This window comes from Grampus griseus, assembly GCF_964374135.1.
Source record: "Grampus griseus genome assembly, chromosome: X".
NCBI classification, from domain to species: domain Eukaryota; kingdom Metazoa; phylum Chordata; class Mammalia; order Artiodactyla; family Delphinidae; genus Grampus; species Grampus griseus.
In genome coordinates, this window is record NC_138999.1 from 86,780,422 (window position 1) to 86,793,331 (window position 12,910).

The following is a 12,910-nucleotide window of genomic DNA, read 5'->3' on the forward strand; positions in this document are numbered from 1 at the left end:
TAAGCATATGCTCCTTATTAGAAAATAAAATCCTGTGGGCAGAAAGCAGTACCGATGATGATTTAATGTGATCTCATTTCCCTCCTCTGCCTTCACTCTACCTTGGAGTGTTAGCCACTCTCCCAACCCCAAACAACATAAAGGCAATGTCCTAGCTATTATTACCTCTCTCTCCCCTAAAAAACAAATCAACAAAATACTCAGGATAGTAGGAAACACAAAGCAATCTTCATTTCTTCCACACATTAGAAACATTTTCAATTACAGTTCAGCTTCTCTGAGATATACATCAAATGTTGGTCAACGAGCACAGAAAAGCCAGGTTGGAGGGAATCCCTGATAAGGAGGCATGAAGTGAGAGCTTTGATTCAACCACTCCACTCAGCACAGTGGAGGCCCATGCAGGTCCCTGAGATAGTCATTCTGCTTTATGCCTTGAAGGAAACCCACTCTGTACTCCCTCCTCAGAGTGTGCCTTTGAAGGGCCACTGAAAGGAAAGATCCTTGATGAATGATCACTAGTAAAGTCCTAATGGAGAGCTAACTCATTTAAGGAGCAGCTCTTTTAATAGTGGGGGTTTTCCTCTTAATCAGTGTTTCTCACTGGAATTAAAAGACCCCAGCCACGTTCACAGTTACAGGTTTCACATAAGTCAGACTGTTTCCCGGGAGGTACCCATAGCTGATAAGCAGGCACATCCTCTGATCAGTCAGGATATATTCTGGTGGGATTCTGGGACATTTGGTTCAGCCCACAGAAACCTCAGTAATGCTCAAGCGAATGAGCAGAGCTTAAAGGTCACAGAGAGCCTTAGGTGCATGGAGGTAAGTTATCTCATAGGACAGCCAGACAGCTGACCTGGGTGGGAGGAATGTGAATGATATATCTGACCCTCCCAGGTACACAGTGGTTACCTTGGTGTCCAAACATAGTAGTCAATCTTAAGGAAATAAAATCTATTTGGGGGCTGCTCTTTCTTCTGATAGGCTTTCAGAAAACTCAAAACAATGTCCTGGTGGGTACTCACCCATAAGCCTCATCGTCTCCTTCAATTTCACAGTTGCTCTTGGCAACCCCAACCCATCCCAAAATACCCAAAAGACAGAATCAGACAATGCTTTGCCTTGCTTCAGCATCAATGGATGGCTCTGAGTTCTCAACCCTGCCCCGAGGGTGCTGGTAGCAGCAGACACAGTGGAGATAGTCCACTACATTGTGGGTGAAGAGTGAGCGCAACGGGTGCAAGTACTGGAAGAAAAGGAGCATGAAGCCAATGGAAATCAGATAAGCAATAATGAGCTGCAAGGCAATCAAGGAATGACAGTAATTCAGTAACACTTTCACTCCAAAGAACTTAAAAACCAAGACCATGATCACATTCTCTAACAATCTCACACTATAGTGCAGGCCCATATGTCCCCAGTTCTGACCTTTCTCAACAAGGTCGCTGTCTGCTAACTTCAACTGCAAAGCTGACCAGCAAGAGAAGTTGATGCCAGCATAGAGGACGGTAACGGAAATCAACACCACTAAGGTGCCAAGTCGGCTGAAATTTTTCTCAATGTTATTGGGCATGTGGGCACCACTCCTCCAGAACTTAACCCAAGGCTCAAAGAGGATGATCAGGAAGTTCAGCAATAAGAAGGGCACAGCCTTCAATTTCAAGGTGGCTGAAAAGAGCACGAGAATCATGAGGCGGGAGGTGATCTCCAATGTCCGCCAAATGGTGATGCACAGGACTTCTAGTGGACCAAGGCGAATCTTGTATTCATCGTACTTGATCTGGATAGCCAACATATTGCAGAGGGTAGCCCCATAGGTGACAGATATCAGGGAAAAGACTATTAGCACAGCTGTAAGAAAAAAAAAGAAACAGAAGAAAATAGATAATCAGTCAATGTTGGTGAAGCTTGTACTCTGACCCAGAGGTCCAGAGAGATGATAGGTGAGACTCAAGGGCCCAAGTCAAGAGCAAACCTACGAATGAACAGAGCTATGTAAACAAACAGCATACACAGAAAGAAAATGGAAATAAACTAAATTATTTTGCGTGACAGGGATTGGGGCAGTTTTTAATTTTTTCTACATTTCTCTAGTTTCTAAATTTCCCATGAAATAAGAAATGAACATATACTGGCAATATTTTAATAATCATATAAACATACAAAATAAAGTAAAAAAACAGTGGGCCTCAGAACCATCACTGAGGGGTCACTAGCATTGAGAGGTCACTAACCCAAGAAGAGTACATATAAAGGGATGGGCAGCATCTACCTGATGAAACAAGCTTCTGAGAAAACAGTGCTGGAGGCAGAGAGAACTTGATCTGAAAAAAATCCAGTCTTAGGAGACTCAGAGAGAATCCCTTTGGTTATAGAAGTCCCTGCTTTGATGAACATCTTCTTCAAGGAACTAATCTTGTTTGTGTGTGCTTCTAGAACATAAAATATATACTGGAAATTCCATGAGAGCAGAAGGGACCATGTCTGTTTTGTTCACTGCTGTATCACCAGAGCCTAGCACACTGCCTGGAGCATAGTAGGTGCTCAACAAATGTTTGTGGAATTAATGAAGAATTCTGAGTTTAGAGAGGCACCATAACATACCTACGATTAGAAGTGCTTGGTTCAGCAGTGTGAGAGCTTGTGTGACTCACTGAATATCCATGTGCCTCGGTCCCCTAGGTCACTGACATACTCTAGAGTTGCTTGTATTACTCATCAGCAATACCAATTTCCCAATGCTTTGGTATACTTTAGGAGTCCCCAAACTTCTGGCAGAGTGGTTTAAAAATTTTTAAATCCTATTTCCTAGCCCATAACATCCATACCACTGTGCGTTAGAGTAGGGGCCCTGAAGGATCAGGATGCCCTCTAATCCTGCTATCCTAAGTCTCAACTATAGGTCACACAGTGGCTCTTTCCTTTTCTTCCTTTCTTTATATCAGAGGATACCAATCACTAAGAAAAATCTAGTGCTCTCAAGGAGAGTGAGACACCGGAGTATACTCATCCAAAAGAAAAGCTGGAGCTTTCTGTTCCCATAAAAACACTGGATCCAGGGAACTAGAGCCATTGAAATGTCAATTTAATCTGCAAGAAAAGTAAAGACCTTCCGACAGAAACCCAGAAAGAAGCACAGCGTTGTTTCTGAGATCTTTTCCAGCTCTAAGCAGAGGGTTGCAGTCTCAAAGACTGGAAGACTCTCTTAAAGTGTCTACTCTTATCTTTACTTTTATTATTTATTATTTTTTCCAGCTTTATTGAGATATAATCGACATATAACATTGTATTAGTTTAAGGTGTACAGCATAATGATTTGATATACTCTTAGCTTTATAAACCACTCTAAGTCCCATCCTCAAGAGTTGATGCTCCTTGTAGAGTTTGGAACATCAGGGTGTATGTACAGCCAGCTAAGTGTGGTGATGCTTTCCCTTAAATTTAGAACTCGTTTATTGATAGTAGTGTAATAAAAAGCAGAAAGCCTGATGCTTCCAATAAATGTAAAAACACCTTCCATCTGTCTCCCTACAAAAAGACACATGCCATAAGAGGTCATAATGCTGCTAGTGAAATTTGCTCATCTATGCTGATCCAGACGGCCTCCCAGAGAAAAAGGAATAAGAAAAGGGGTAGCAAAGAGAAGACAGGAGGGTGGGTGAAAGTGAGGAAAACTAAAACCAAAAAGTAATTCACAAAACCTTAAAAGAGAGGGTGTTGTCAGAAAGTTTTTAATAGGAGAAATCACTGAAGAATTGAAAACAAGGCCTTGTAGAAAGATTCCCTTACATCCTTTGTAGAGTGACCTATAGTTAGAAACACGGATCCTAAAGGCAGATGTCCTGCATTCCAATCCTCTTTGCCATCTATTACTTATGGAACCTTGTGGGGAAATTTGCTTAGCCTCTTGGTGCCTCTGTTTTCTCATTTGTAAGATGTGGATAATAACAAGTATCTCATAGTGTTGTTGTGAAGATTTAAATGAAATAATTAGAGAAATGCCTGGAACATAGTAAATGCTATCTGTTAGCTCCTATCATCATCATCATCATCATCATCACCATCCTCTATTTCCAAAAGTACAGGAGATGCATTTACTTTGTTTAGGTGTTACCCTGACACTTAGGAAATCAAGTGATTTCAAAACTGATAGAACATCTAGACATAAGCCTTACAAAAATGTGAAAAACCTATAATAAGAAAATGATACAATTTTACTGAAGTATATTTAAAAATATTTAATGACATGTACTTCGGTAAACTTGTATATAGTTGGCCCTCTCCATCCACAGATTCAGCCAAAACCATGGATAGAAAATACTCGGGAAAAAATTCCAGTAAGTTCCAAAAGCAAAACTTGAATTTGCCATGTACTGGCAACTATTTACTTAGCATTTACATCATATTCATAACTATTTACATAGTATTTACATTGTATTAGGTATTATAAGTAAGCTAGCGATGATGTAAACTATACGGGAGGATGTACACAGGTTATACACAAATACTACACCATTTTATATAAGGGATTTGAGAATCTACGGATTTTGGTATCCGCAGGGGGTCCTGGAAACAATCCGCTGAAGATACCCAGGGTCAAGTATAGTTTTCTTGCTACGGGTCTTACATATTTATGGCACAGAGTGTAGTGATGCTGCACGGATGTATATTTATCTCCAAACTCATCAAGTTGTACACATTAAATAGGTAGAGGTTTTTGTTTGTCAATTGTACCTCGATGAAGTGATTTTTAAATATTTAATGAAATGGAGACTTAAATTATCTTCTAATATGAAATTGATCCTGTAAAGATGTAAACTCCCTCCAAAATAACCTAAATAATTGAATGCAATCCCAATCACAGTCTCAATAAAATGTTTTTTCTTTTGTTGTTATTGTTTTGCTTTGTTTTGTTTTCTGGTGGGGGAATTGACAAATTGATTGTGAAAATTCATTCTGTTTGGAAGATCAGGCTAAATTGCTCTACTAGATCTGAGCTGTGAAAGGCCTTTGAAAGGCACAAGACCTAAAAGCAATAAAGAATTTGAATACATAAAAATGTAATACTTCAAAATGCCAGAAAATACTACAAGTATATTGTCTCTTACATATAGTGTGTTGCACATCTGTTACATGTATGACATGTATATGCACATTTAAAATGTGTGTATGTACACAAATACAGAACATTATACAAATGTATACATACACACTTATCCACAGCAGAGAAAGGATTAATAGCCAGAATAAGTAAATAGATCCTCCAAATTAATGAGGAAAAGATAAACCCACTAGAAAAAGTGAGTAACATATAAATAAGATATTTAAAGAATAGAATGACCAAACATGAAATGATGCTCAGTTTCACTCATAAAGTAAATTATTAAAACAGTTATTTTATAATTATATAAATATTTAGTTTAAGATATAAAGAAACAGGCATCTTCATACACTGCTGGTGGGAATACAAATTCATGCAACCTTTTGGCAGTACTGCTAAAATTCTAAATATGCATATCTTTTCTCCCAGCAATTCTACTGCTAAGAAGTTATTCTACAAAGTCTCATTCCAGTACACAGGTGCTTATAAAGGTGTTCACAGGAGCATAGTCTGTAATCAGAGAAAAACTTTTTTGCATGGATGGAAAAATTATAAACAAACTTTAATCCTACCAACAGAAGATTAGGGAAATAAGAAAGAATGGTCCAATTCATATAAAGGAAATATATAGTATATTTATCATTATTATTATATATATAGATAACTGTTGAAGAAATATTGGCATACTTTTGAAAAAAACATGCTGCTGAATAGAATGTTTAATTTTCCTTTTTTGGCAAATATATATATACACATATATATGTTATATGTATGTTTATATTTACATAATAAAAAGAAGTCTGCACTACTTTGTATAAAATAGACAACTAATGAGAACCTGCTGTATAGCACAGGAAAGAAAGAAAAAGAGAGAGAGAGAGAGAGAAAGAAAGGAAGAGAAAGAGAGAAAGAGAGAGAGGGAGGGAGGGAGGGAGGGAGGGAGGAAGGAAAGAGTCTGGAAGGATATACACTAAATGGTAAACAGATTACCTTTGGGAAATGAGATTACATCTCCTATTTTGTATATATTCTGTACAGTTTTGAGTCTTTACCATAACCATGTCTGATTTTTATAATTAAAAACAATAAGGACCAAAAATTGTAATACATGATCATGGTAAAAAGAAATCCAAGCCATATAAAAGGGTATAAAGTAAAAGCTAATAAAAGTCAGCTGACTTCTCATTTTCACTCGCTAGAGGTAAATGGTTCCTTGCATATCTTTCTAGAAATAGTCTGTGCATATACAATTACCTGCAGGCCATCCGGTTTGTGCATGTATTACTTTTATAATGCATACATATTTTAATTAGATGATGTAATTACCCTCAAAATTCTCAGGAGGAAGAGCATCATCATTTCCAGATTTTTCTCCCCATACTACTGTCAATTCTAGGTATGTAAAAAGCTTCAAGACCAGTAGAACTTCATGAACAATTCTTAGTAGAGAAAAAAAGAGGGCACATTTCCTCCTTTATTTGAAACATAGGGCTTTGCCAAGCAGGGTCAGCACCTAATAATAAGGAAACGGTCCAAAGCTGTACCCACAGCTGTACCAGCTCCAGTCCAAGCTAGAGGCTTACTCATCTCGGGATCCCTCTTTTACAAGTGGGAAATTAAGACAGTGACCTCTTTGGTAACTTCCTCTAAAGATTACAGAGAAGGTCAGAACCCGGACCAGGCCTGACTCGCATCAGTATTCATTCCACACCCCTTTTTCTTTCTCCCCACTGAAGTTGGAAGGAGTGATTAAATCAGTGGTTCCCAAAAGTGGCTGATCAGAATCAACTGGGGTACGTTAAAAAATGCAGATTCTTGGCCTCCCCACACTCAGATTGATTCAGGTCTGAGTATGGGATGTAAGTTTTAAAGAAAGCTTTCATCCAGTAATTATGTTTTCTCATGATCCGTAATATTTGGGAACCTCTTACTTAAAGGCAGCCATCCCTAAACCAACCAACCAACCAACCAACCAACAAAACACACTCAGTACAATTTAAACACTGTGGATAGGGAACATGTCCTACTGGCTTCTGGTATTACTCGCTTCTTCTGGGTCCAGAGAGGGTTTTTCTGTGGCATTTTTAGTCTAAACACCTTACCCCAGTTTCAGAAATCTGGTAGGCCTGAGATGTCTGGCTCCCCAAGTTGACTCTCAGTGCTGTACAATAGAACTAGTTCTATAATACCAATAGAGTAATCACTAGGCACACATAGCTACTGAGCACTTGAAATGTGGCTAGTATGACTGAGGAAATCAATTTTTAATTTTTAATTTTAATTTAAATAGCCACATGAAGCTGGTGGCCAGTATATTGGACACTCAGGTCTAGATTTCTAAGACCCTTGATTTCAGTGGAGCCCTCCCCTCTCCTGACACCACTCACCTCTACCCACGGGGACCTCTGCAGAGATCAGGGTCACATAGAGCTGACAGGTCAGCTGGGGCACTGAGCCCAGGAAGGCTTGGATCTGTGACATACGTTTGTAGGCACTGCGGTGCATAGCCAGGGTCCGGATGGAGTGGCCCACCTCCCATTCTATCAGCACCTCCTCGCCATTTATTAGCATCTTCTTTCGGGTGAGGCTGACATAGGGCTCCTCCTGCCCTCCTTTCTTCCACAGTGTGAGGCACTTAATCATGGCTTCCAAACATCTGCAGAAGTAAAGCATCATGAGTACTTAACTAAAGCTGTCCTAGGAAGGAAAGTTGTAGTGAGGGGGTAAAAATAACTCAGGAGGGCTGTGCTACTTTTTGCCATTCCTTCTCTCCTGTTCTACTCATTTCTCATGAGGCAAGGAGTTGGTCATGCCTTCCACGTGTCACTTCAGTCTAAATCCTTTGTGTTGGGTTGGCAATCGACCAACCTAAGAACGCCAATTCAGAAGTGCTTGAGGACTTAAGAATAAGCCTGTGACAGAAAAATGGCTAGAACACAAAGACATTAAAAATTTGTTGGGAGAAAATGATGAAGGTTCCAAAAGGCTCTGGTTTTCATAACACCTCAGGTTCCTGAGGTAAAGCATTCTTTATTCAAAGCTTTCAGCTCCATAATCAGAACTTTTGAGCTCTGCTTTTTCAAAACAAAGCCCACAACTATAACTGTCTCAGCCAAAAAGTCTTGGAAGGGATCTGGAAAAATCTCTCAAATACACAGGAAAGCCATTTAGCAACGGAGGTACTTAAAAGGCTTGACAACTCAGAACCGAATATACTATATACCTAGGGAACCTCAAAAGATCTCTTTCAAGGTTGTTCTGGGGCCTCTTGACCTGTTTGGGAACAATAGCCTTTTAAACTTCATTCTTTCTCTACAAAGAGTAAAACATACTTAGGAGATCTTATCATCCTTGAAATAATATTAAGACCACATTTCCTGCTGTACCTGTCCCATAACCCCCATATAAATCAGAAGTCTTTAGCAGTTCTGATGTGGTGAAAAGAGAAGCAACTAGAACATCTTGTTTTGGAACACCTGAGTTACTACTTCCCCCACTCACACTGAAATAAATGGAAACTGTGAACTATTTCTTCTAAGTAAGAACAGTTGTGTCAAAAATTAAGCAGTCTTTCCTGATAGGCTGAGGGCACGGGTTGCATTTATCTTACTCACCGCCCTTATCACATAGTGGGCATTTGATAAATATTTGCTGAGTAAATGAAAGAGTTAGAAGGAAAAAAAGAATACAGGGTGAGAAGTGATGGAAGGAGAAGATTATAATTAATAATGGCAATGTAATTTAACAACAACAACAAAAAAACAGACCAAAGACGAGCTCAGATTTATATGCTCTCTAGGCCTTTGGCTCCCAATAGAAAAGCTTGGAACAGTGCTGGCTGCCATTCTCCACAGGATCCCTTTTTTAAAAAAAAATATTTTATATTGGACTATAGTTGATTTACAATGTTGTGTTAGCTTCAGGTGTACAGCAAAGTGATTCAGTTATACATATACATATATCTATTCTTTTTCAAATTCTTTTCCCATTTAGGTAATTACAGAATATTGAGCAGAGTTCTCTGTGCTATACAGTAGGTCCTTGTTGGTTATCTATTTTAAACATAGTAGTGTGTATATGTCAATCCCAAACTCCCAATTTATCCCTCCCCCCATCACCTTTCCCCTTTGGTAACCATAAGTTTGTTTTCTAAGTCTGTGAGTCTGTTTTGTAAATAAGTTCATTTGTATCATTTTTCCACAGGATCCCTTTGAGACTGGTGCATTGTACTGGCCTAAAGCACATAGTTTGAAACATCCATGTTGTAGGGAAAACTCTAAAATCCAGGAGAGAAAAAGATGGAAGGAGAGAACAGAAAAGGAAAAAAAGCAACTTTCTCTTCTTATTCAGGAAAAATGCATAAGTGCATTTCCACCAAGAGAGTTTAGATTTTAACCCAAGCCCATCAATACTATTGCTGAATAAAACATTGGGGGAGGCGGTGGCATGAAGAATTCTGTTTGTGCTTCTATTCTTAAGGCCATTTACTGGTTTAAGTAAGCGTGTTTGCCTTGCTTATAAGCGGCAGCAAATGAGAGTACATTTTCATTTTCAGAAGTATCTTTGCATTACATATAAGGGAGCCAGGACCTCCAAACACCTTCATGTGCCTAATAGCATTCATCAAGTTCCTGCCTACCTAAAAAGTAATTTGCCTTGAAAATAAGCATTATCAAGGATATGATTTATGAGCTTTTAATTATTTTTTCCCTGCTGTGGGGTAGCTGACTGAGATTATAAATGCTTTCCAATCATTTCTAGTGGGAGCTAAATGACAAAAATGAAACATAGTACTCAGCACTCCATATGGATGGTCCAAATCAAAGATGGCTTGGGAGGCCACAAAGCAAAGAGAAGTAGAAACGCAGCTGGGGCACGTTAACTCAATTTATTGCATTTGAAAAGGGCAAGAAGAATGGTTTCCTTGCTCCTCTAATGACATCTCTAAATGACATCTTGGTTCCAAGTTCGAGATGAGGTCTTCCTTTCACAGTTTAACTTCAAAGATTTAGAACTGGAAAGGCCCTTTAGATTACCTAGTACAGAGGTTGCATAGGCCAGTTGAGTCACATCTGACGAACAGCTGTGGCGTGTTTGGCCCAGACAGTTCTTTTATTTAATTACCAAATCAGTTGTCAACATGTTCAATCATTCCATTTCACATAAAATCCTGTCTTGGGAGCTTGTCCTGAAAAGTTGCGGCCTTGGCAATACGGGGTCTGAATTCCAACAGGGAAACAATGGGCTGGAGCTGTAGAGAGGCTGGCCTCCTTTAGGCAGATCTTGCGGACTCCAGATTACCACAGTACTCACTAACACTCCATCATTTCTCTCACACCGAGACTTCATTTTTACTTATCATCACACATGAAACTACTGTTTTTTCTCATCCTTGGCTTGCTTCACTCATTTATGATACCTGCCTGGCCCCCGTAAGTGTTTGAGTTTACGACCCATGATCTAGCCCAACCCATTTATTTTACAGATGAAGGACCTGAGGCTCAAGGCATCTTCAGGGATTTCACCAAGGCCATGTAACTAGTCAATGGCAAGGGCAAACTAGATTCCAGGTCTCCTGAATTCCAGGCCACTGTTTCTGTTGATGTCTCATATTTTCGCTGATGGAGCGTAATCAATTCCTCCCCATTTAAACATATTGATAATTTTTTTTTAAAGGGGGCAGTTCCATCCTGAACTTCAGACTGTGTTTATTTCTAAGGATGAAATATCTTCCCATTGCAATTACAACATCAACACTCTGACCCATATTCCTCAGCTGACTGCAAGTTTCTGCCTCTCTTGCAATCAAGATAAATTTGGTCCATTCTTTCCTACTGACCTCAGAAGTTTTGCAACATCTCTCTACCTTGAAAATCACATAGCATCCAGATGAGACTTCTGACACAGATGCCTGTATTCCTAGGATAAGGCACATTCTTTCTTTTGTTTTTTAACATCTTTATTGGAGTATAGTTGCTTTACAATGGTGTGTTAGTTTCTGCTTTATAACAAAGTGAATCAGCTATACATATACATATATCCCCATATCTCCTCCCTCTTGTGTCTCCCTTCCACCCTCCCTATCCCACCCCTCTAGGTGGTCACAAAGCACCCAGCTGATCTCCCTGAAGGCACATTCTTGTCCCTTCAAAACAATCTGAATGGAAAGACTCAATACTATTACATTGTGCTACAGCATCCAGATGGAGAGATAGGCTATCTTCCTTTGCCCCCTTCTAACGTGTACCTTTATTGCAGAAAGATACAGAGATAAATAGGAGACCAATAAACTGACAGAGAAAAATAAACTACAATGGGTTTGGGTACCAGATGAGCACAAATGGCTTAAAATACTTTCCAGATGTCAAATAACTCCAGAAAATTTGAAAATATCAGTAGCAGCAGCCCAAGCAACTCAGGGTAAAGAAACTGAATGTGAGATGGGATGGAGGGGGTAAGGAACTTCCACCCAATTTAAAGAGCATCTAAAAGGCAGAGTCAAAATAACACACTCTGAAGCTATAGCCTGTGTTTACAAGGTGACCACATCAATTGGTCTCATACCAATTTCACAACCCGAATCCAGATAGCAAACATTGTCAAATGAAGTCTTATTAACGGTACCATACATGGTTTCGGAACACAGGTACATGCCATATGTTCATTGTGGTGGCACTTAAGACTGCAGATAAGACTTTTTGGATGGTAGGCAGGGAAACCAAGAGTGGGAGGGAATGGGAGAATCGATTCGATTCAAGGCACAGTAACAGCCTTAAAAATATTAAATTCATCTTTCTCTGCACAGTTGGGGGGTAGGGGAGGAGGGAAAAGATTTAAAAGTTGCTCACCTGATAACAGGTCCCAAGAGGATTAGATGCATAAACAATGATAGTGGCTTGTCTTTGGCCAGATCTCTGTGGACAAAAATGAGGGTCAACTGGACCATAATGGATGAAAACATAAAGAAGGAAAAGGTGTATGCCATCCAGTAGGTTTCACTATTCTTCCGATAGATTCTAACCATGTACAAGGCAGATGCTGCCTCCCCACAGTACAAAAACGTGGAGAAGAGGATGCCAAATGGAAAGGTAAATCGGGGGTTCGTCCCACGGATGACATCTTCCTCCAGAGAGGATATCGGCTCCACGCTTGGCTCCTCAGGAATTTCAAAAACTCGGTCCATTGTCGAGGTTCTGAGTGTTGTGGTCTGGTCTTCAGAGCACTCCCATCCCCACCTCCCAAGAGAACCCTGTAACCACTGCAGTGCAAGTATCGGTTAGGAGAGCTGTCAAGTCCAATTCCAGAACGGAGATCTACTAGTTAGAGCAGGAGACCGCTCTCTTCTCGTCTCAAATTAGACTTGTTGGAGTCTGGGATGAAGAGCCCAGGAGTACCACTTTGAAACTAGACTCTTGATTGGCCCAGGATTCCAATCGTCAACTACGTGCTGTGGAAGTTGGACAAGGCAAAAGCAATCATCTTAGCGCCCAGTCCGGAGTCCAATTCCAGGCGCGTCAAGAGCCATGGGAACAGCTGTTTCCGTGGCGGCTCCGCCTTTCGCAGCCCCCCAGGCAGGACGGGTAGCCACTCTCGCGGGCACCGACACTCAGCAGCTCCTCTTGAGGAGCCCTGACCAGTGTGCTCTCTCAAATCAGCTGAGAACTGAGCCAGGGCAGAAGAGGGGGCGCAGCCTGAGCGTCCCTTCGGGGATCCAGTTCACTGCCCAGGCACCCTAGCTAATGCTAGGCTGCGGCTATTAGCTCGCCTGCTCGCCGGCGCTCTCTCCGCACCCGCGCTCAGTCAAGA

The 12,910-nt window shown here is 40.4% G+C and overlaps 1 protein-coding gene across 1 annotated transcript; it reads right to left on the bottom strand.

Annotated features, from left to right (window-relative positions):
• Positions 1 to 277: 277 nt before the first annotated feature.
• Positions 278 to 12,287, bottom strand: XKRX (XK related X-linked; the record flags this gene model as incomplete). Its single annotated transcript, XM_082680707.1, has 3 exons — positions 278 to 1,854; positions 7,492 to 7,760; positions 11,953 to 12,287. The coding sequence occupies 3 exons, from the start codon at positions 12,285 to 12,287 to the stop codon at positions 1,109 to 1,111; spliced, it is 1,350 nt and encodes a 449-aa protein (XP_082536833.1). The 3' UTR covers positions 278 to 1,108.
• Positions 12,288 to 12,910: the final 623 nt, after the last annotated feature.